The sequence below is a fragment of the Drosophila suzukii genome, chromosome 3 (assembly GCF_043229965.1).
Source record: "Drosophila suzukii chromosome 3, CBGP_Dsuzu_IsoJpt1.0, whole genome shotgun sequence".
Classification (NCBI taxonomy): domain Eukaryota; kingdom Metazoa; phylum Arthropoda; class Insecta; order Diptera; family Drosophilidae; genus Drosophila; species Drosophila suzukii.
In genome coordinates, this window is record NC_092082.1 from 89,689,923 (window position 1) to 89,711,475 (window position 21,553).

Here is a 21,553-nt window from a genome sequence, read left to right on the forward strand (position 1 = left end):
GTGACAAAAAGGGTTGAAACAAAGAATTTCATTCCTCTAAACATTTTTTTATGATATCGGATGTATATTACAATTTTAATAATGTGTTTCGTAAACATTTTTTTCTTCCGAACACGGTGCCCTTGTGTGATTTGCATAAATCTGCAGACTACATTGTGTGTATATTTCTGCGGATATTTGCTTTATTTATTTTATGTCGTGTAATGCTATGCAAGGCAAATATTTGTTTCGGTACACACACATCCGCCTGAAATTACGAGCAGTGAGCTCATCAAAATGTCCTCCGCGCCACGAAATTATGAAATGGAAGATGGAATCACGGATGAATTTTCACAAAATAAATTAGTATGATAATGTGCAGGGGCATTGTTATTTACCGTCGGCAGTCGTTGGGAAGCCAAAAACCAACGAGGAATTTTAAACAAAAGCCAATGCTTCGGCTTTGTCTCAAACTGGCAGATTAGATTTTTCGTCCTTGGATTTCGGATTTGTTTGTTTGCCTAACTGGTGTCGTACGCAAAAAGGGGGCGACATATGTTTGCCGTTTTGTCTACGTTTAATTTTCATTTACTCCACCTCTTGTTTTTGGTAACTGGCACAGGAGCAGGCCAAACAAAGGTTAATTTATATATTTGCCGGCTTTGTTTGCCTACGAGCCGGTTGTTAACACTAACGTCCCAGCCAAGTCGTTGAGCCCCGTGTTGTAAATTGTCCTGAATTGTACGAAATAATTTACACATTACCAGGCCCATGACTCACGATGGTCGTTGGCCAACTTTCCCGCCTCGGCCGGGTCTTGTCTTTCGACCTCCTTGCCCGCCGAGTGGCTGCCAACTGTCACTTGAACCAAGGGGCGTATGCGTGTTATTTATGTTGCGTGAAGTGCGTCATTTGTTTGGGCCACTGCCACTTGGCCGCCGAGAATGCTTCACTCTGTAATTGTTTCTTATGCCGCCCTGAGGGGCTGCCATCATTCTGCTTATGCGAAAAGTTTTCAGCAAGGACCTCTTGTTAGTACTCTTTTTGGGCCCGATCATGACGACCTTTTCAGCGGTTTCGTGCCTCGTTCTCGGCGGTTAACCATTTTTGGCTAGATAACTTGCGGGACTTATCACTGCTCTGATTTATTCATTTTATGGAACAAACTTTGCCCCTCAAATTGATATACTTGCTTTATCCTTGACCTTGAATGATGCTTGTTATTAATTTTACCATGTATGCTTCTTGCCAGTTTCGTGTCTATCTGATAAAAGAAAGCACATCGAAATCGATTTTATTTTTGTTGTAATAAGTTTCAGGGTAAATAGGTATATTTTATTTGCTTTCAATAAACTAAAAATGACCTTCTTGGCTTTGGTAAATGGTTCCAAAGTTTCTGTTTATCAAACCAGCAGGGATTCTTTCCCTTTCAACTAATCCCAGCATTGTTAATCGAATTCTAAACCTCTTTGTGTCCTTTTCGGCTCCTTGCAGTTGAGGTCGAGCGCCAAGTGGCCTCCTCCACATCGACGGCACCGCCGAGCATCGGGATGGCGGCGCTGGGCAATGGAAATGGACACGGCAACGAGACCTCCGCAGGACGAAGGACCAACGGCCAGGTGGTGACGCACCTGTGGTCGCTGGCGCAGCTCCTGCTGCTCGTCCTGCTGCCACTCGGCTACTAGAGGATGCATTATGCAGAAGGCAGGATGCTGGAGAGGAGAAGACCACCGACATACTCGCACAGAAGGCATAGTTAAAGCCAAGCCAAGGGCAACCACATCATCATCCCACTTCCCATCAAGGACAAAGGCAGCAAAAGCAGCAGCAGCATCATCGGAAAAAACCAAGTTGGAATTTTTGTAAATTGTACACCGCATTTTTAATCTGTTTCCCAAGCATGAGGCTCAATCGAGCAGCTAAATTAGTACAGCTCAAAAAAAAAAGAAAGGGCCACAAAGACAATGGACTAAGAGAACATTTTTAGCATTCGTGCTCGCCCTGGTCGGCCAATTTAAATAGTTTACTTGTAAATAACTGCAGATGACCGAGGGTGGATTTTCCCCTACTTTTTTTGTATGGCCGCAAAGCCAAAGAGAAATGTTTGTAATTAAGTTGCAGTCGGTTGGGAAATTGTAAGAATGCTTTCAGTCCAGTCGGCCAGCGGCCATTTTTTTACAGTCCAATCCAAGGAGAATTTTGTATAGCTAATTGAACATAAGTTTTCGGGAGAGGCGACTGCAACTCTGACATCAAGGAAATTAAACCAAAGTTTTTGCGCCCTCTCAAGGTCAAGGGCGTGGTGCTCCGTGGTGCCCCGCCCACTGAGTTCCCTTCATTTTGGCCTTGTCATGGAAAAACCCAGAGAAACTCAAATCCCAAATAGCCAGAATTGATTGGGGGCTAACATTTTTAGGCGTTTCAAAGCAGTCGCTACGAAGCTTGTACCTAAAATGCATGAACTTAGTGCAGTAGCAGAGAAAAACGTAAAACGAAAATCGAATAACAAAACACTCAAAGGAAACATATTTTTTACGGTATTGTAGCGCTTGGGCTAGTCAGAAATCGAGGATAGGATAGGGATGTGGCTAACTGAGGGTAGGCTAATATTAGGGCAATTGAATTTAGGAGCCGGCAGCAGCAAGCTAAATACGAGTACCGTACCCCCCGGAAACCGAGAACCCCCCGGAAATAAAACGTTTAAATGTAAAATAATTAGACAGTTAAACCAAGAAGCTTACAGAAACAATCAGTGTTGAAAACATTTTGAGAAAACAACCAAAACAAAAGAAAAGGAAGGCGGAACCCAAAGGAAAAGGCGTCGAAAAGGGCGCAATCTGCGGCGCGTGGTGACCCCGAAAATGGGAAAGGGTCACCAGTCTCAGCCCCAGAGGGCTGGAACCATCTTAATGGGTAACCCACTCCGCTTCACTTTACGACGCTTATTTATTTATTCTCGTTTGGAACCCTTAATTTTCGGTTCGTTGTGTGTAAATGGTTATCGTTGCAATGGATCGTTTAGTGTGTAGTTAGGAAAATATTTGTTTCGGTTGAAATTTAATTTTTTAGCGGCCTAGTCGCAGTGCTTAACGGTACTTAAGTACGGATGCATTTCGTGTGTATTTAGGAGGTTTATTTCAAGCGCGCTTTAAGTGTCTATGGCTAAAGAACCATTTTAAACACGTAGCATAACAATGTAACTATGTAAAGCAAGATGATAGCAACCACGGACAACCCGGCAAAGTAAATATGTGTAAAGCAATTAGTGGACTAGTCTATACTCTTTAAAAAAACCCAAAAAATATATAAAAATGAGCGTCTGTATTGTGTGTGTAATTAGGCTTCTATTTTTGACTTCTACTCGACGGCGAAATGCAAAACCAAACATAAAATTAGTAATACAACTAAGCCTGCTGCGTTCTCCTACAGTTTGAACAAGCGAAATCAGTTAGAGCAAACGATTAATAATTAACAAACAACAATTACAACTGCAAATTGCAAATTGCAAGATCTTGCCACAGTTGTTTCAACAATTTTCCAAGGGTTGTCCTCATTGTGAGAACATAAAAGTAGTTTCTTGGCCAGTGATACGTTTCCTGGCCAATGAGTACAGCAACCGGATAATGCTTGAACGAACTACAACAATTTTTTATAAACGAAATATACTTAATTATGATAACGGTGACATCACGTATAAATAATTGAAAACAAAGTTCATATTATGTATGAAAATATGGCTAAAATGTCTTATGCAGGTATTGACGTCTTCCTATGCTACGCTGTCTATTATTAACAGAAAAACAAATTGATTACATTTATAAATTATACATTACGAATAGGTGTGCATGCAAATTTACTGATTGCATACACTAAGAACTAAATAAAAAAAGAGAAATAAAAAACAAAAGAGAACAAAATATTAACACTTATACACAACAAATGAAAATGCTTTAAATTTAGTGGATAATTTATTCCTGTTTTGATTCAAATGTGTAGTCTATATAGTTTTAGTAATGATATGATTATTGTATGCTAATTTCAGCCATTATTCGATTCCAGATAATTTGATTTAAGTGAACTTTATCGGGAGCTATTTCCCAGTTATATGGTTATGGGTTTGTAAATCACTCGTACTAGTAAATGTTTCCCACCAATCTATGAACAAGTGCAAACACTCCCCACACATCACACTCGCCTACACATCCGCAGTTTCCCCCGAAATAAATGTCATACACTCTCCTCTTCTCTATTTGTCTGTATAAATATGCAAACTGCGTGTTGTCTACAATTCAGTCGTCTGTTGTCTCAGCATATATATATAGCATATGGCATGAATGAGCATAATTGGCCAAGGACCTGAGGTTACTTTGCCCAACAGTCGTGTCGCCAATTATGAGCCATGCACCCTCTATCGAGCATATAAATGTGTATCTATATGTAAAAACTCTATATGATGGATGGTATTTATATAGATCAAATAAGAGTACATTAAGTGTGGCAGCAATTCGCAAAACATATCATAAATGTTGTAACATTTTCGGATCCCCAAGAGTCGGAAGCCAATTAACATTTTTCATGCCTAGCATATGGTGCCCCTTAATTATAATTGTTTGTTGAGGCCTCTCCAACCAACACTTGGGTGCTCAACAATCTGGCATTCGAATTCGTGTTGGAGGAAAAACGACATTATAATGGAAATGGGAGCGCATGATATACACAAAATATGCACACAAAACACAAACATTATATTTGAATGTTGTATTTTGATAAGTCGAAAGTATTACGACAATGTCGGATTTTCAAACAAAAGATACACATTTTGTTTGGGAATCTGCTGCGCGGCTACCTTTATCATTTCACTCACATCTAAATCTTCCAATCACACATATCATTGCGTGTTGAACAAGAAAACATGAAATTATACAAAAAAAATATATATTGAAATTATGTATACAACAGACATAGGAAAAACAGATCCGTAAAAGGTGTATAAAAGATATATTTATAGAGAAACGGCATGTTTATTAGTTTTAAACACTACACCACAAAAAGCTTTAACTTTTTGTTCCCATTGTTTATCGAACATTAAAATAATCGCATGCACATACACATGGATTTGTGTGTAAAAATATTTGATATTGAATTCAGTCTAATTTGAATTTCCCCTGATTTGTATTGTATAAAATGTTTTAAGATCTAAGAAATTGTCTAGATACATAGCATTATTGAGGCTACTATTGATAAATGAATATCGGAGAAAACCCAGACAAAAATTGAACTCGATAAACGTAAATAAATAAATTTATTTATAGATACAGACATACCAAGCGAGCGATACAATTGTAAAAATTGCAACCTATGCAAGTCAAATGCAAAACAAAAATAATAAAAATGTGTGGAATATGTGTATTATTATTATACTAAGCCACGAATATTTATATGTACACTGAGCGGCAGCAGCAGAGAGTTAAGTGTAAAATTTAAAGTGTAAATTAACAAACGAAGAACAAGAACAACAATTACGATTACAACTCAACCCAAATTATGGCGCCTACTGCTTGGCCAATCTACTACACTGAAAAAAGGGATATACAGCATATTAAATATACATACAGAAATACGAATATTTGTGGTAAAGAGAACGAACTAAAAAATAAATGTTGAAAACAAAAGGCCAAAAGCGTTTCATTCAAGGAGCAGTTCAGAAGCACACGCCCCTTAAAACAGGCCAAGCAAACAAAGGACCCAAAAAACAAAATGGTAAATGTAGAAAAACACAGCAAAGTGGTAGCTACAGAAATTAGGGGGGAAATGGGGGGTTATAGGCCATAAGATGGGGTTTTTTTGGGGGACTAGAGACAGGATTTTGCGGCCTCTTCGCCCACAAGTGCGTTAAACAAACTTGCGAAACTTTTCGTTTGACGAATATCCTTTTAATCCTTTTAAATGTGCAGGGAAATTGAGGGAGCACAAACAAAGGACACATAAGGTCAGAAGTCTCAACGAAATTACTAAAGGGAGGGGCCGGCGATGGGTGCAAATGGCCTGCAATAATCAACGAAAGGATAAACTACGGAGTAAATGGCGAGTCAAGGGTATCCTTACGGCCCTAAAGCCCATCCGAAACCGACGAACAAAGCCCAAGACACAATGGCCGAGTATTTTCCTTTTTTTCCCAGACTTTCTCTTATCCTTTCTCCTACTTTCTCCCAGGACACCACAAAGGTGCAAGCAGGCCAGGTTGCCTCATTACGAAATCAAAGCCCTGTACACATTGGCATCGGAGGGGATGTGTTTGGTGTTCTGGTGACAGATGCGAGCTATCGATTCCGAATTTGTGTGTGACAGACAGACAGGACGTCAGGACATCAGGATACAGGATGGCCGGGGGGAAACGACAACATTGCATGGAAATGAGCAATTAACGCCTGGCCATCGTTAGGCCGGACCAATCTGGCTATCGGCGAATCAACAGATTTTCCGGGCGGCCATCAAAGGGGTTTTCCGACTCTGTCTTGATTAAGGTATAAATATTAAATTAGCAGGAGTTCAGATACTGTCTTTACTCTTGCCACTGCTGATGCCTCTTCCTTTGCCTTGCTTGGGCCGCTAATGAGGCATGGAGTCAGGCAGGATGTGGTTGGTTAAGAGGCTCGTTCGCTGCTTAATTATACATGGCAGCGCCCAAAAGTCGACTAATTAATATGCGGCAGTCGAGCAGGCCGGTTAATGAGCCAAAACTCGCAGCATGTGTGCCAAGTTGGGTGTTTGTGTTGGCAGCCAGGGGAAATAAAGCCGATGCCGAGCAAATAACTCAATTTTCATAGAGTGCAGAACTCTCTCTGGCTACACCCATAAACACTTTTTTGCAACAAATCCTCAACTATTCCGCAGCAAGCCGCAGCAGCAGAGGCAGCGACAGGCGCAGTAAAACTTTCTGACAGCGACAACATGGCGTACAACTGCCAACTGCAAGTGCACTTGGGTGTGGTAACCCCACCGCCACCGCCTCCTCCAATTTTGAGTCCCTCTGCTCATTGCCACCTGCATGGTCTTTGGGCCAAATTAACGAAAGCGACCAACTTTGTTGCCCTCGCTTTGGGCCAAAAAACAATGGGGTCCTCCTCTTCGGCGGCTGAAACTGTCTCAAGCACATTTCAATTTGCGCTTACCGAAGCGAAACAAAGTTGCCTGCATGCGGACAAATGTCAAAATATTTAGTTGTACAGCCAAACTTTCAACTTTCTCCCTCCAGAAATTGAAAAGAAATATTGGTTAACCCGTGGGACCGAAAGCAAATGCCCCGATTCTGCCAGCATGGCCAAAAAGTTTTCGCGCTGCGAATTATTTTCGAATAAAATGGTGGGTGTGGGTGTGTGTGTGCTGCATTGTGCATTGTTTGCCTGCGAATTTTGGTGAGTGTTGCTATGTTTGCTGGGCCACCGCAGCTGTCAGCTGGCGAGATTGAAAGCGGCGAGGTATTTGCGAATGTTTCCATAAAAGCAGCGGTTTTTATTTGCTTTCCACAAGGCCCTGGCTAGAAATGGGTTTAATCTGTAATGGGTTTTGAAGTACCTACATTTTCCACAACATGACTTATTCAACGGGGCGTATACGCAACTTCTTTAGATCCCTGAACTTATGACTTCAATTATTTAACTAATGAAATTGCATTACCTTAAGAAGGTATGGTAAGATAAGAAGGTTTTTCATAATTTTCATATATTTCACTCCTATTATTTTTAAATTATTGTTTTTAAATTATAAATTAAGGCAATGAGGCTATTATAATATTTCTTCAAAGAAAATGAACTTGAAATAATTTCAACTAAATACTAATAATTAAAAAAATAAAAATACTTCGCCAAAGTTTCTTATTGCAGCTTATAAAAATAGCAGCCTAAAAGTGTGCTATGTTTTTTTCAATGCTCAACCAGCTGGCAACAGGGCGTATACGTACGAGTTCTTAACCACTTTCGAAGCCTTGAACTTGTGACTTGGAACTATCGTTAACGAATTTACATACTCTAACTAAGTGGTACAACTATTTGAGTCAGTGATTCCGAGCACTCAACATTAAAAAGTAAAATACTTCAAATGTAGTGGGATTAATGTCCCGCTTTAAGCCAACACAAATGTAATATATGTATGCCTGCACTTTATAATTCCCCCTTTGTGGTTTCTTTTTGAAGGGTGTCTACCCTTCGTCCTTTAGCCAAAGTCAAAGCCTTTCAGCTTTGTGGAAAAAAAGCTGATATCTCTGGGCGTCAAAAGGGAGCTTTGCACGGGCGACACTTGAGAGTGCCGTGAATGTCGTTTTAATAATTTATTTTGTGCGCACAGCGGGCTGCTCATTAACACAGAAAAACTCATAGGTGTGTGTGTGTGTGTTGGTGTTGGCCTACACACACTCACGCACAGGACACGCACTTGGCAGGATCCTCGACGTCGATTCGGTCGACTGACTGCTGCATATCACCTTAATTACAGGCAGCAGTCTGGGCGCAGTCAGACGGCAAATGGCAGAAAAGCTAACAGCGTTTATGGTGGCCCAAATTGCCAGGACCCCGGATCCTTTGCCCCCGAATCTCTGGCATATTGTCGCTGTCGTTACGCTTTAGCGATTCGCCACTGTACCAAACGCACACCCAGAGCAACGGATTCAGTTTGCACTCGACTGCTGATAAGCGTGCGATTCCTGCAGGGCCAAAAGACAGACACATCCTCATGGCCATGAATACATGCACCGTTGAGTTGCGTTTATATCGGGGCTTATGTTAGTCTAAGTGAAATTTAAGGACTCCACTCAACAACGTACCAAATCCCCAGTATAGTTCGGTTTCGGGCCATGTGTGTGCTAGCGTTTCGCATGATGAGTTTGCCTTCCACGGAAGCAGGAAGCCATCAAGGAGCACACACCTGCTCACACCCCGCAGAAGGGTACACAATCATACTCAATGAGTGTCGTCAGCTGGCAGGACACACAGATCAGGAATAAAGGCAGCTTCCACCTGCAACAGGACGTTGCCACTTACACAAACCACAAGCGCCAGAGGGCGGGTCTCGAAATAATAACCACCAGTGACGGGAAGCCCGAAGGTTGGTGTACCTGTATAGAGGCCTTGGTTTTTGGCTATATAATTCGGTACAGTTTGCTGGGATTTTCAGCAGACAGTTTAAAGTTATATCTTCTGCATCTAGGTAATGTAATATGATATCACAGAAATCACAGGGGCTTAAAAGACACTTAAGAAGTGTCTAAAAGTATGCAACAATATATTTTAAAACTGGAAATCGGATGGATTTAATATAGAAGCCGAGGGTATTTTTTCCTATCATACTTTTGGGGACATTTCTTAATATATTAATACATTTTCCAGCGGAAATCTGATGATATCTTAATCAATACCTACTTTTACACTTATATTATCTAGTTTTGTACCATCTGGTTTACTATTCCTGGTACCGGCGCCTAGTTTTCCCATCACTGAGAGACACCCATATTAGGCTGGTTCACAATGAGAGGACTTTCCATAGAACCAGGTCCAGACCGGGCCATTGTGCAACCACTTCATTTCGATTCTAATAACTCCAATTACAAATGGCGGATGGGATAAAACCATTGTGCATATGCCAGGGATCGGGGACTGGGGAAGTGGGGATTCCATGAGTGTGGAAAACGGGTGCGGTTTGGTTTCACTTGCCATACGGCAATATGAGTGGGCGGTAAGTGGGTGGCTCAACTTGTTGCTGGACTTTATGACATGCCAGCCGCTTTATCCAGGCTATTATTTCAGGGATTTTATGTGAAAGGACAACGCACGAATGCGCAGCCAGTGGCCGGGATTTCAATGGTGAAAACGAGTAAGAGAACCCCACAGAACGGAAAGGTTCGGTTCCGCAGCGTGGAAATTGCCGAATCCTGCAATTAGGCTGCAAATGAGTTTTCCAGTTCGCATTGGGAATTTGTCAGCAAAACAAATTTTATTTCTCTACATGGATACTTAAAAGCTAGTTAATTTGCAAGTGAAATGGAGTGGATAGGATCTTCTTCGTCGATGAGATTGGATAGGAAACGTTACCGTGGAACTTCCACTAGAGGACACTTTACTTAAGACGGAAGCGACGCAGAGTGGGTGACAGGTAATCCTGGTTAGAGATGACATTGGCGGGCAGGTACTCCGAGCTGGGAGCAGCGGGAGCAGCAGGAGCAGCTGGAGCCGAGCTCGAAGAAGCCGGCTGGGCGGGGGAAGAGGCGAAGTTTAGGACTGGAGCACGACCCTCGTTGGAGATGCGGGACACGCCGGGCAGCTGGTTGTACTGGTTCTGGATGGCCAGCTGGGCATTGGCCGCATCCTCGGGAGTCCTGTACTTGACGAAGTGCACCTCGGGCTTGTTGGTGGAGCTGGACTTCAGGGCATTGAGCTGCTTGGCCAGGTTGGACACATCGGATTGCTTGGTCAGCACATAGATGGCGGTCTGCTGATGGGCGGATTGCTTGGCCAGCTGGAGGGCAGCCTGCTCGAAGCCCTGGTTTTCGGGAGCACGGATAAAGACCACGCGGAGGTTCTTCTTCAGGGAGTTGGCGATCTGCTGGTTGCTGGCACCCTCATCGTACTGCTCCTCGGGTGCGGCATAGCTGTAGAACTCCTTTTGGAACTCCTCTACCAAGGGGGCAATCTGAGGAGCCACAGGGGCCTGGATGGGCGACAAGTGGGGGGCTTCAATGGGCTGGGAAAGCACAGCCTCGCCACTCTGGACAGGCTGGAGCAGCTGCTGCTGGGGGAGTTCCCCAATCACCTGACCTGATCCAGGCAAAAAGGACAGACCCTCATCGGCATGGGCCACCGGCTGGTAGTTATAGCCCAGTTTATCAGCACTGCAACTGGCAGCCAACAGACAGAAGACCTATTAGATAGAGAAAACATGATTGATTTCCTGGTAAGCTCCAATCCCTTAAAGACTTACGATAAAAGCGCGCATTTTGATGAATGGAAGCTACTTTCAATTGGAGCTGATAGGAGGAACTAATGCTGGATGTCAAACCCCAACTGGCTTTTATAGTTGACCACAGAGCATCTGCATTCACCCCTCCCACGAAAAAGCCCCTGTGTTTCTTCGACCAACTAAGAGAGAGATCCACTGTTTAGGAACGACCTTGCGTTGATTTGATTTCGATGCTTTTCGATCGTCATTAAAATGCCCCGCCGTTTAAATATGCAAGCGTGTTCCCAGACCCATAGGCCTATCGCCGATCCACGATCGCTTGTCTTCGCTTTTGATTTAAATGCACTCTGCCATGGTTATAAATATGCATGGGGTGTATCAGGGACTGCGATTGCGAATGGATGCCACATTATCTAATTGATTTGTTTTTGCTGCGACAGGCCATAAAAAATCCCATCTGGATGGATGCTGCTGCGGCAGCCACTGTGTTGAAATGCTCGGAAAGCAAACGGCTACTGGCTTTGGCGATAATATCTGGTGGTCGGCCAGTTGGCTGCCAGTTGGTGCTCCGGGTTTCGGTTTTCAGTTCGCCAGCCGGCTTAAGCCGGTAATTATAATTTTCATAATTTTCCACAAGCTCGCGCTTTTCACTGGGCACGGGGTCGAAAGCGTCAATCTCTTTCGACGGTTCAGTTAATGAAGTTCTTTAACTAATTTAAACTTTTTCGGTATCGTTTGATGGCCAAGCCGAAATAAGAATTTAAATTGTGGAATAGCAGCTGTGTGGGTCGATGGGTCGTCAAAAAATTATATCAGAAAGAAATTCTTAATTACAATTTTCCTTGGAAAGTATTTTAGCTAGTCTGGAGATGGTTCTCGAGATACAAGATGACAAAGAAATTTTCTATTAAAGTTATAACTGGTTTAAGGAAAGCTATTATTAAAATACAATTATTTTTCCTTACCTTTAAGTATTAATCTTGTTATAAGCAGGTCAAAATCTTAAACGATGGGGATGAAATTGTATTTTTTTAATCATAGCGAAAGCAATCATGGATAATAACTATGATCTTTTAAAAAAAAGTTATGAGCCCTTAAATGTACTATATTTTATAAACTTATTTTTTCAACGTCAAATTTTTTATTTTCTGTTGAATTCTAATACGTTTTTTTATAGAGGATATGACTTATAAATGTTTTATTATTATTAACTTAATTTACATTCATATCGCTATTATTTTAATAATAAAAATAACTTCAATAAGTGCTTAAAAACACCCTGAAGAGAGTCTGCTGAAGGCAGGGGACTCTCCTTGGCCGTATTTCCTCGGATTAGCCATGCAGATGACTCCAGCATTTGGCCACTCATGCTGGCTATTAGCCGTCCCGGCTGCATAGCAAAACTCTTACCAAAGTTGGTTGGGCCAAGAACAACAAACACAGGAAAAGCAGAGGCAGCAGCGCCAAAACTGCGCCTAATTTCGAAATGGCAGGCCAAACAAGCCAAGAGCCCCGAAAACGAAGAAAAGATTGGGAAACACGCAAACTTGGCAGCTGCTACAGCTGCTGGATGGAATCCGAGACTTGGACCTTGGACACACCTGTCCCGAAATTGCAGCAAGTCATGAGCTGCCTCCGGCCAGGATTCAGGATTAAAGAGCCTGGTTCCGAGATACCGCGAAATAAAAAAGGTAGGTTTTTCGGGGGAATGGAATGTTGGAGCGGCAGCTTTGACGTGACTGGCAAAGTTTTTTTGGCAGGCACCGCTAACGAGCGAAGCGGAGCTCGTCCTCCGCAGGATCCCAGGATCTCATGTTGCTCAAAAATGCTTAAACTAAAACTTGCTCAACAGATTTGCACTGGTGTAGGGGGTGGCCTTTTTACAACTGCACTTCGCCGTGTCATATGGCACTGGGTGTAGTGTAAGTGTGTGTTTGACCTTTGACACTAAAACAATTTGCAAAGCGAAATGATGTCAGCCCCAGTGTCCGTGTCCGTGTCCGTGCCCGTGTCCTGTCTATTCCGCACTCCCCCGCCCTGGCATAGTGGCGTAATTTAGTTGAAACATTCTTAAAGTACCGCCTGTCGTGAAATTCTCAGTTCTGGTGGGTTAGGGCTTGGGGATTCTAAGGGAGGGGGTGACAAACTCCCAGCGCAGCTCATTAAAAAGTTTTTCTGCGACATCCTCGTCGGCGACATTTGCTTAAGAAAACATTCGCTGGGCCTTCCCTGGTGGTTGGAGTCGGTTACCAACACCTTAATGATTATCCACGAGATACTTTGAAGATAATCCACAAAGTGTGTGCGGGGGACCCTGGAGGAATCTCAGAAGTAAAATGTTACGCTCTTAGGCTGAGTAATTAATTATTCATAATAGCAAAGCTATAGCTAACCAGCCACCTTCTTCGCCATAACAACTAAATGTTTTTTGATTGAAATTTAAATTAAATTTGTTTACAAGAATTCGGCTTTCGTTGCGTTGAGTTATTTATGAGCAGCTCACTCTATATATTACTGTGCAACAGGAATCACAAAAAGTGTCTTTCATTAATTATTAATTTCATAACAGCATTAATCGAACTAATTATTTTAAAATAGCCTTGCTATCAACACTGGCTATTTATTATTATTGTGATTTAATTGCTACTATCGATTGCTTTAGTCAGCAGGGAAAAGCTTTTATTATTGCCATTTAAAATTCCATACTTACGGATAAAATTGACTTATATTAAACAACTTTTGATGTTCCACGACTGTGAAATTAAGCTACTGAAAATATAATTAACAACAATTAAAATGAAATGAATCTGCGAGTCCATAAATGAAAAGATTTCACAAACTGGTGAATATATTTATTGATTAAATATAAAGGAACAGCTCAATTGATTTTACCTACTTAATTTAATTAACCTTTAAACAATCTTTGGCTCTAGCCTATAGTTATTAAATGATCTAACGTCGTTTTCCCGGTGGAAGATATTCCCGGAATAGGGCTTGTAGCTTGGCAGTTTCCAATTCACTGGCCTGCTCATGAGTCTCGTAATCTTGACTATTTTTAGGACGGATCTTGAAGATCACTGGAGTCTCAGTTGTTTCAGGTTCAAGCTTAATAACATTGGCTTTTTCTATGGCATGATTGATAGTGTTGCCCGGTAACCTATCGTAATCACTTCTCAAAGCACTCAGAGCTCTGGTAACATCCGCTGGAGTTCTGTATTTCACAAAGTGCACCGAGGGTTTTTCAGTGGACTGCTGTTGAATCAAAGCCTGCTGTTTGGCCAGAGCATCTGCATCCGCCTGCCGGTGTAGCACAAAGATATCCAGTGGATTGTTAACCGCCAGTTGTTTGGCAGTCAGGGAAAATAGATTAGTCTCAGGTGTCTTTATGAACACCACCTGTTGCGGTGGGGAGAGCACCTGGGCCAATTGCCTGGCCGATTGCCATGGCGACTGATCCTGATCCTCCTCTGGAGGAGCGTCATAGGTAAAGTACTCAGTGGCCAATTTTCCTCCACTAATCACTTCATTTTCAGCTGGTAGATAAACATCTCCCAATCCATAACTTGTTCCAAAGAAGCACCCAAGTAACTACAAGAAAATCACTAAGTTAATCTAAGTCTAACCTCCAGTTAAGATAAGCAAACTTACCAACAAGGAGTGCATGGCTCTGAAACTACGCACCGGCACCGGATTTTTTGCCATTTTTACCCCTCGACGAGCTGCTCGGTTATAATCCAGTCCCAGCAACAAAACCATCCTTATATACGACACAAACAAATAGATGTTCGAAAGTAAGCTGACTTCTCGGCCGCGTCGTCTCTCGTTATGATTATATTTTATTTTACTTCGTTTTTTTGCATTTGATATTTTTTCTTCTCTTTAAAAGATTTCTGCAAACGTTTGCTCTGGTTTTGTGCTGCTCCGATTATCCATGTTAATGTCGTTCAATTTTGAAATGCAAATTTTATCAGGGGGTTTGCAAGAGCCCAACAGACCCCAAAACAAAAGGCAAATTCCATACGAATACAGAAGTGTGGTTGTGCGTTTGACCCGTTGTGCCCGGCTTGAACTTGAATTTAATTCGCATAAAATTTACAAATGAGCTCCCAATTTGAATTAGTTATAAAATATTTTCATCCGTGCTCGCCAATGGGGCCCCATGTCCCATTGTTGTCGCCTGTCATAGTCAAAGCCATTTGTTTTGACTACCATATAGCAATATTTAAAACCCTGAGGCTTACACCTCCGCAGCTCCACTTTCACTCGGCCTGGTATTTTTTTACGGCCGACGTTTTATGGCTACCGATTTGTTAATTTACACGTCATTTTGATGGTTTTTTATTTTGCGGGTCTCTCTTCAGCTTTTTTTTTTTTAAGCCTATAGGCCTAAAATCTGTGATAAGCAGCTTACCGAAATTAACAACTTCAGCTAAAGAAAAAAATCACAGGTGGCAATATTCATTGATAGATCTTCGGCTTTATTTGCAGCTATAACTAGTTACCCCTGGGGGAAGTCTTATGGTAATCTAATTTAATGTCTTAATTAAGAAGTTAGAGCCTCAGTCGTTTTCCTGGGTTCGGAGAGGGAAAAACCATGCGACTTCCTGACCTATGACGCTCATTGGCTCGGAAATCAAAACGTCTTGATCTGGCAGAGCGATAGTCCACCTGGGCATTGTTATAACTATCTGAAAGATCTTGTTGAGCTTCAGGAACAGGTGGAAGATCTATATTTCCTATAGCAGAGGCTCCAGCTGAGGCTCCTGCGGCATTGTAGCCCTGGGAAATGGAGGAGTAACTGGGCAAGGGAGGCAGATAGCCCGATTGTGGCTGGTAAGTTGACTGTTGGACAGACTGTGGGTAACCCTCTTGGGAAGCCGGATACTCCCCAGGCTGAGGATCCTCCCCGTACTGTGGCTGCTGCTCGGGGTAATAACCCAAAGATGAGGCCTTCGAAGCCTGTGGAATCGAAGATCCACCGCCATATTGGGCCTGAATATATTGTTGGGCCTGAGCAGCCTCCTCCTCCGTTCTATATTTCACAAAATGAACCTGTGGTTTGTGTTTCCTTTGGGATTTCAGGGCACTTATTTCACTGGCCAGTTCATTGACATCCGTTTGCTTATTCAAGACATAAATGGCCGTTTTATCCTCCGTAGTTTGCTTGGCCAGGGCACTCAAGGCACCCACCACAGCCTTGTTTTCCGGTGCCTTGATAAACACCACCTGTAGGTTCTTCTGGCCAAGAGATGACAGCTTGGATTCCACCAAGTTTGCATCCTCCGTGGAATCATAGGGAGCCTCAAAGGCATAGAAATGCTTGTGGAAATCAGCATTCTCCTGGTAGTGATTTCCCGCTTGACTGGGATATCTTTCCTCAGCCAAACCAGCTTCATTTCCATAGCTATTCACTGGTGATCCATAACTATTCTGTTGGTACTGGTAACCCAGTTCCGCTGAACAGCCAGCCAATATTGTGAATAACTAGGACAGATTTTATTAGCTTTCAACCTGTCTAAATTCCAGACATAAACTCACCAGTATTCCCAGCATGATATAACCACAGCGAAGAGCAAAAAACATTTGTCAGACAATCCCGAGCAGACAAGCGTTTTATAATATTTTTTGCCCTCCAAAGTGGTTTGCTAAAGATCGCCAAATTGGGATAACCTCCTAGCTTATAAGGTAAATAGTTCAATGTCGTCTCCAGCAAAAGTGATACAAAATTCGCATGATTCCCCCGAAGAGATTACAAAACTCTTTTATATTAACAATATTTTATTGTGGAGACATCTCGAAATTCGAAAGATTTACAAACTAGGCAACATGGGTGTAGTAGGAATCGTTGATGAGGGTCACATGGGTCAGTCTGGGTTTGGGTAACCTATTGGCGGAACCGGAGGACCGAAGCGGGCAAGTAGGAGCTACCAGGAGCCAAGGGAGCAGCCGCCTGGTGGACAGCCGGCTGCGAGGCGAAGTTCAGGACGGGAGCAACTCCTCCATTCTGGATGGTGGAGGATCCGCCCAGCTGATCGTACTGCGACTGGATGGCCTGCTGGGCATTCACTGCATCCTGGTTGGTCCTGTACTTCACAAAGTGAACCTCGGGCTTGTTGTTGTTGTTGTTGCGGATGGCATTCAACTTGTTGCTGAGATCCCCGATGTCGGCCTGCTTGTTCAGGACATAGATGGCGGTCTCCTGCTGACCAGCCTGCTTGGCCAGAGCCACGGCAGCGTTCTCCAGGCCAGTGTTCTCGGGTCCCTTGATGAAGATCACGCGGAGAGCTCTGTTCAAGGAGCCGGAAACCTGCTCGGAGCCAGCTGGTTCGTTGAAGTCTCCTTCGTCGGCGGTGTAGGTGAAGAACTCCTTCTGGAGCTCAGCCTGGGGAGCCACGTAGCTGGTGGCCACGGGAGCAGAAGGAGCAGCTTCAGGGGCAGCAGCGGGCACATAGGACTCGGCGGGGGCATCCTGGCTAGCAGCCACCGCAGGAGCGGCGTAACTGGAGCCCGAAGGAGCAAAAGATGTGGCAATGGGAGCCGAGGCTGCAGGCTGGTAGTTGTAGCCACTCCTGGCACTCACGGCAGCAACAAGGCAAAGGGCCTAAAAAGGATTCAAAGAAGGATTCGTTTTAGTTACCCTTATCAAAGATACTTGATCCTGAGTTTATAAAGTAGTGTACTTACAATAAGGACGCGCATCTTGTTGATTTTTGGTGTGTAGGTGGATAACTCCGCTTTGTTAGCTGAATCGAAGGCAAGTATGTTGAACTCCAAGACGCCCACGACTTTTATGCGAAATCACTGCAGTTTGCAACTCTTTTCTTTTAGTTTTTTTACCATCATTTGGTTTTTTAATTGGTTGTCTTGATTGTCTTTGATTTTGCACCTCATTTTGAGCATCGCTCCCTCATCAGCCGATCTTCAGTTTGGCCAATTCCCCTTCGCTTTTTGTCACCGACTTTTGGCCCCTGTTATCTATTAGGTTGGCTATAATCCATTGCTGTTTTTCGTTTTTTCTGCTTAATCATCGGGTAAGCATAATTTTGTACGATTTTTCTAAACAAACTCCGACGACTTTTCTGCTTATGCTAATCATCCGTATAGTGGGTGCTCTTGAAAAGAGCTGTCGTTGACCACTTTGGCTCTTTGTTATTGGCCATTCATCCGGCCACGCTGTTATCACTCATACATTATGTATTTCGTATGCCGTCTTGGTTCCGTCTTGCAGTTGCCATAAATTTGAGCGCTAATAGTTTGTCTAACCTTTTACTTCACGCAGATTAACATTTTAATTATGATAAAAAATTTTCGTCGATTGTTTTGGCGATGAGATGGTAACATTTCCCCCCAAAACATGTAAATTTTTATTGATTTCCACTTGTATTCCATTTTGGCGCCAACGCTTTGGAATTTTTATGGCCACTCGGGGCATGCAATAAACGCCGAGCTGGGCAATTTCTCACCCGATGGGTTTGGAGTGAGTGGATCCATCAAAAATCTTTGGCCCAGTTCCCACAGCCAGGGCAGATATAGTCAAGAGTAGGGTAAAAAAGTAATTGTATTTGAGGGGTTCGTTCGACAAATCAATAGATAACACAACAAGTCAACAAAAGGAGCAGCTAGGAGCCACATGGCACATCCTACTTGCGGAAACGCAGGCGACGCAGCACCGAGGAGGGCAGGTAGGAGTTCTCGGGGATCTGAGCCTGGGCCTGACGCACTGGACCCGCGGAGGCAAAGTTCAGGGCGGGAGCTACGCCACCATCGTGAGCTTGAGAGGATCCTCCCAGCTGGTCGTACTGCGACTGGATGGCGCGCTGGGCGTTGGCAGCATCCTCGGGAGTCCTGTACTTGACGAAGTGCACCTCGGGCTTGTTGTTGGCGTTGCTGCGGATGGCGTTCAGCTTCTGGGCGAGCTCTCCAATGTCGGCCTGCTTGTTCAGGACATAGATGGCGGTCTCCTGCTGGGCAGCCTGCTTGGCCAGAGCCAGGGCGGCGTTCTCCAGGCCACGGTTCTCGGGTCCCTTGATGAAGACCACACGGAGTCCCTTGTTCACGTAGCCGGCAACGCGTTCCAGGGCTTGGGGCTCATCGAAGTCCTCCTCGTTGGCGGAGAAGGTGAAGAACTCCTTCTCAAGCTCGCCAGAGGGAGCGGGGGCGTTGTAGGAGACGGGGGCGCTCAGACCAGCAGATCCCAGGGAGGAACCCAGACCAGATCCAAGGGAGGATCCCAGACCAGATCCAAGGGAGGATCCCAGGTCGCCACCCAGACCGCTGTCCAGGCTGCCGAAGTTGCTGCCGCCGCCCAGGCCTCCCAAGGAGCCACTGCCTCCTCCCAGGCTCAGGGAGCCACTGCCGCCACCCAGGCTGTGGGAACCGCCTCCCAAGGAGCCAGATCCACCACCCAGGCTCAGGGAGCCGCTTCCAGGAGCGAAGGACAATCCCGCGGAGGAGTGGCCCACTGGCTTGTAGTTGTAGCCCAGCTTGTCGGCGGAGGCGATGGCCACGAGGCACAGGACGATGAAGGCGCGCATCTCTGGGCTTGAGGTTCTAGTTGGAGCTCTGAAGTCGAAGTCGGAAGTCAGAATGATGTCGAGCTGAGCCGCCGGGCCATTTATATGGCCTGGTCGATGAGGCCGGGGCGTCAATCAGAACAGCCAGATGTCAGCGTGCTGGAGATCGCGATAAGGTTCGCATTGTCAGCGGGGCCTAACCTGTTTCTCAGTTTTCTGTAGTTCAGTATTTCTGTTTCTGTTTATGCTTTTCCACTTGGCGGCTTTTAAAATTGGTTTTTAGTCTTTGGCCAGAAGCTGCGGCGTTGGCGGCGGCGTTGATTAAAATTTGATGAACATGCAGCTACGGACAAGCAAAATTTTTATGCAAATCAGGGCGACAAAGGGCTGGAGCTCCAAATTGTCCGACTAAGCAGTAGCCACATTCTTTTGTTCGCCCATTTTGTTATGCAAATCGAGGCTGGGATTTGATTGAAAGTAAGCCTCCCTGGCCCTCCGCTTTTCAGGCTAATTTCCCAGCTTAATAATTTTAAATTGCTCAAGCCACTGTTAACTGACTACAGATGTCCAATGTCCGATGTCCCCATGCAATTTGTCAAGTTTAGAGTGCCATCTCAATTTTTAACCGCGAAGTGCGTGGGTATTGTGGGCAGCCAAGTAGCCAAGATAGCCGATAAGCCATATGTTATACACCAGACTATACAGATTATCATAAAACATCGGCAGGGCAGAGAAAACATCTTAGGTTTCCGCTCATTTGCAATTTTCACAAACAGCTCTGACGCACGGACTCATAATTCAAAGCATGGCCAACCCGTTTTGCGAATACCAAAGCTCTGAAATATATTTCGAGCCTAGGAATGTTAAACCCAGAAGATCCGCTAGTCAAATTGACAATTTACATTAACAAACAAATTTATTTCGTCTTAAGATCTCAGCAATAACAAAGGAATTCCTAGAAGGAACTTAGCACTTAGAACCTCAGGCGGCGCAGAATGTTGGCGGGCAGGTAGGAGCTTCCTGGAGTGGCAGGTGGCACATACGAGGAGATGGGGGCGGTGGCCTCCGGGAGGAACTGGGCGGGCGCCAGGCTGCTGGCGGCGTGGGCGGGAGCAGGCTGGGAGGCGAAGTTCAGGGTGGAGGCCACGCCGCCATCTTGAGCTTGAGAGGATCCTCCCAGCTGGTCGTACTGACCCTGGATGGCCCTCTGGGCATTGGCCGCATCTTCGGGAGTCCTGTACTTGACGAAGTGCACCTCGGGCTTGTTGTTGTTGTTGTTGCGGATGGAGTTTAGCTTGTTGGCCAAGTCACCAATGTCGGCCTGCTTGTTCAGGACGTAGATGGCGGTCTCCTGCTGGGCAGCCTGCTTGGCCAGAGCCAGGGCGGCATCCTCCAGACCACGGTTCTCGGGTCCCTTGATGAAGACCACGCGGAGACCCTTGTTGACGGCATTGGACACCTGATCGGAGGCAGCGGGATCGTAGAAGTCACCCTCGTCGGCGGTGTAGGTGAAGAACTCCTTCTCCAGTTGGGCCTGAGGAGCAGCGTAGTTGGGGGCAGCCACCGACTGGGATCCCTCCAGGGAGTCGGCAATGGAGGAGGGTCCTGCGGCAAAGGATGAGGGCCCGGCGGCAAAGGATGAGGGACCGGCGGCAAAGGATGAGGGACCGGCGGCAAAGGATCCACTGGGACCCGCCGAGAAAGCAGGTGCATCACTGCTGGCCGCTCCCGAGGGCTGGAAGCTCAATCCCGAGGAGGAGTGGGCCACCGGCTGGTAGTTGTAGCCCAGTTTGTCGGCTCTGGCCAAAACGGCGAGGCACAGGCAGAGGACCACGGAGAACTGACGCATGTTGAGTGGGTGAGGTGGTTGCGGAATTTGATGCTGGTATCAGATGATTCTTTGGCTTTTATGCAGATGAAAGCCGCAGCTATGCAAAGCGCTCTGCATAAAGCGTTCTAATTACGGTCCAAAATCCATCCAGATCAGGCAGAACCACCCCAGACCCGCTAAGAGCTAAAATATGCAAGCCAAGCGGGTGGCTGCTGCACCGTGTGAGGTCAATTTTGCTGCTCGGAAGGAAGAGGCAGGTATTTTGAGCCATATATGAGTAGGC

General features: G+C 44.8%; 7 protein-coding genes across 7 annotated transcripts in view; 1 reads left to right on the plus strand and 6 right to left on the minus strand.

The window, feature by feature from the left end:
• Positions 1-5,651, plus strand: part of beat-VII (beaten path VII) — a 42,009-nt gene extending 36,358 nt beyond the window's left edge. The window contains exon 9 of the mRNA XM_036819537.3: positions 1,474-5,651. Within this exon, the coding sequence (XP_036675432.3) occupies positions 1,474-1,664 (191 nt within the window). The 3' untranslated portion in view covers positions 1,665-5,651. The remainder of the gene's footprint in view (positions 1-1,473) is intronic.
• Positions 5,652-9,937: 4,286 nt separating this feature from the next.
• On the minus strand, positions 9,938-11,095 carry TwdlD (TweedleD). Its single transcript, XM_017068112.4, has 2 exons — positions 10,948-11,095; positions 9,938-10,887 (listed from the first exon to the last, which is right to left on the minus strand). The coding sequence occupies exons 1-2, from the start codon at positions 10,960-10,962 to the stop codon at positions 10,087-10,089; spliced, it is 816 nt and encodes a 271-aa protein (XP_016923601.4). The 5' UTR covers positions 10,963-11,095; the 3' UTR covers positions 9,938-10,086.
• A 2,704-nt stretch (positions 11,096-13,799) lies between these two features.
• On the minus strand, positions 13,800-14,642 carry TwdlS (TweedleS). The gene is made up of 2 exons (XM_017075883.4): positions 14,575-14,642; positions 13,800-14,514 (listed from the first exon to the last, which is right to left on the minus strand). Exons 1-2 carry the CDS (start codon positions 14,626-14,628, stop codon positions 13,879-13,881), a joined length of 690 nt encoding a protein of 229 aa, XP_016931372.4. The 5' UTR covers positions 14,629-14,642; the 3' UTR covers positions 13,800-13,878.
• A 763-nt stretch (positions 14,643-15,405) lies between these two features.
• Positions 15,406-16,524, minus strand: TwdlR (TweedleR). Its single transcript, XM_017075909.4, has 2 exons — positions 16,465-16,524; positions 15,406-16,410 (listed from the first exon to the last, which is right to left on the minus strand). Exons 1-2 carry the CDS (start codon positions 16,507-16,509, stop codon positions 15,478-15,480), a joined length of 978 nt encoding a protein of 325 aa, XP_016931398.4. The 5' UTR covers positions 16,510-16,524; the 3' UTR covers positions 15,406-15,477.
• Positions 16,525-16,702: 178 nt separating this feature from the next.
• TwdlH (TweedleH) lies at positions 16,703-17,755 on the minus strand. The gene is made up of 2 exons (XM_017075906.4): positions 17,611-17,755; positions 16,703-17,527 (listed from the first exon to the last, which is right to left on the minus strand). Exons 1-2 carry the CDS (start codon positions 17,623-17,625, stop codon positions 16,811-16,813), a joined length of 732 nt encoding a protein of 243 aa, XP_016931395.3. The 5' UTR covers positions 17,626-17,755; the 3' UTR covers positions 16,703-16,810.
• Positions 17,756-18,466: 711 nt separating this feature from the next.
• TwdlN (TweedleN) lies at positions 18,467-19,523 on the minus strand. Its single transcript, XM_017075890.4, has one exon. The coding sequence runs from the start codon at positions 19,458-19,460 to the stop codon at positions 18,567-18,569; it is 894 nt and encodes a 297-aa protein (XP_016931379.4). The 5' UTR covers positions 19,461-19,523; the 3' UTR covers positions 18,467-18,566.
• An 813-nt stretch (positions 19,524-20,336) lies between these two features.
• Positions 20,337-21,303, minus strand: TwdlJ (TweedleJ). Its single transcript, XM_017068109.4, has one exon. The coding sequence runs from the start codon at positions 21,286-21,288 to the stop codon at positions 20,413-20,415; it is 876 nt and encodes a 291-aa protein (XP_016923598.4). The 5' UTR covers positions 21,289-21,303; the 3' UTR covers positions 20,337-20,412.
• Positions 21,304-21,553: the final 250 nt, after the last annotated feature.

Excerpts from the sequence above, each read along its gene's own strand:
- TwdlR (XM_017075909.4), bottom strand. The coding sequence starts at position 16,509 with ATGTTTTTTGCTCTTCGCTGTGGTTATATCATGCTGGGAATACTG. Across the intron at positions 16,411-16,464 it reads ATATCATGCTGGGAATACTG|TTATTCACAATATTGGCTGG; the intron begins GTGAGTTTATGT and ends AATCTGTCCTAG.
- TwdlS (XM_017075883.4), bottom strand. The coding sequence starts at position 14,628 with ATGGCAAAAAATCCGGTGCCGGTGCGTAGTTTCAGAGCCATGCACTCC. Across the intron at positions 14,515-14,574 it reads GAGCCATGCACTCCTTGTTG|TTACTTGGGTGCTTCTTTGG; the intron begins GTAAGTTTGCTT and ends ATTTTCTTGTAG.
- TwdlN (XM_017075890.4), bottom strand. The coding sequence starts at position 19,460 with ATGCGCGCCTTCATCGTCCTGTGCCTCGTGGCCATCGCCTCCGCCGAC.
- TwdlJ (XM_017068109.4), bottom strand. The coding sequence starts at position 21,288 with ATGCGTCAGTTCTCCGTGGTCCTCTGCCTGTGCCTCGCCGTTTTGGCC.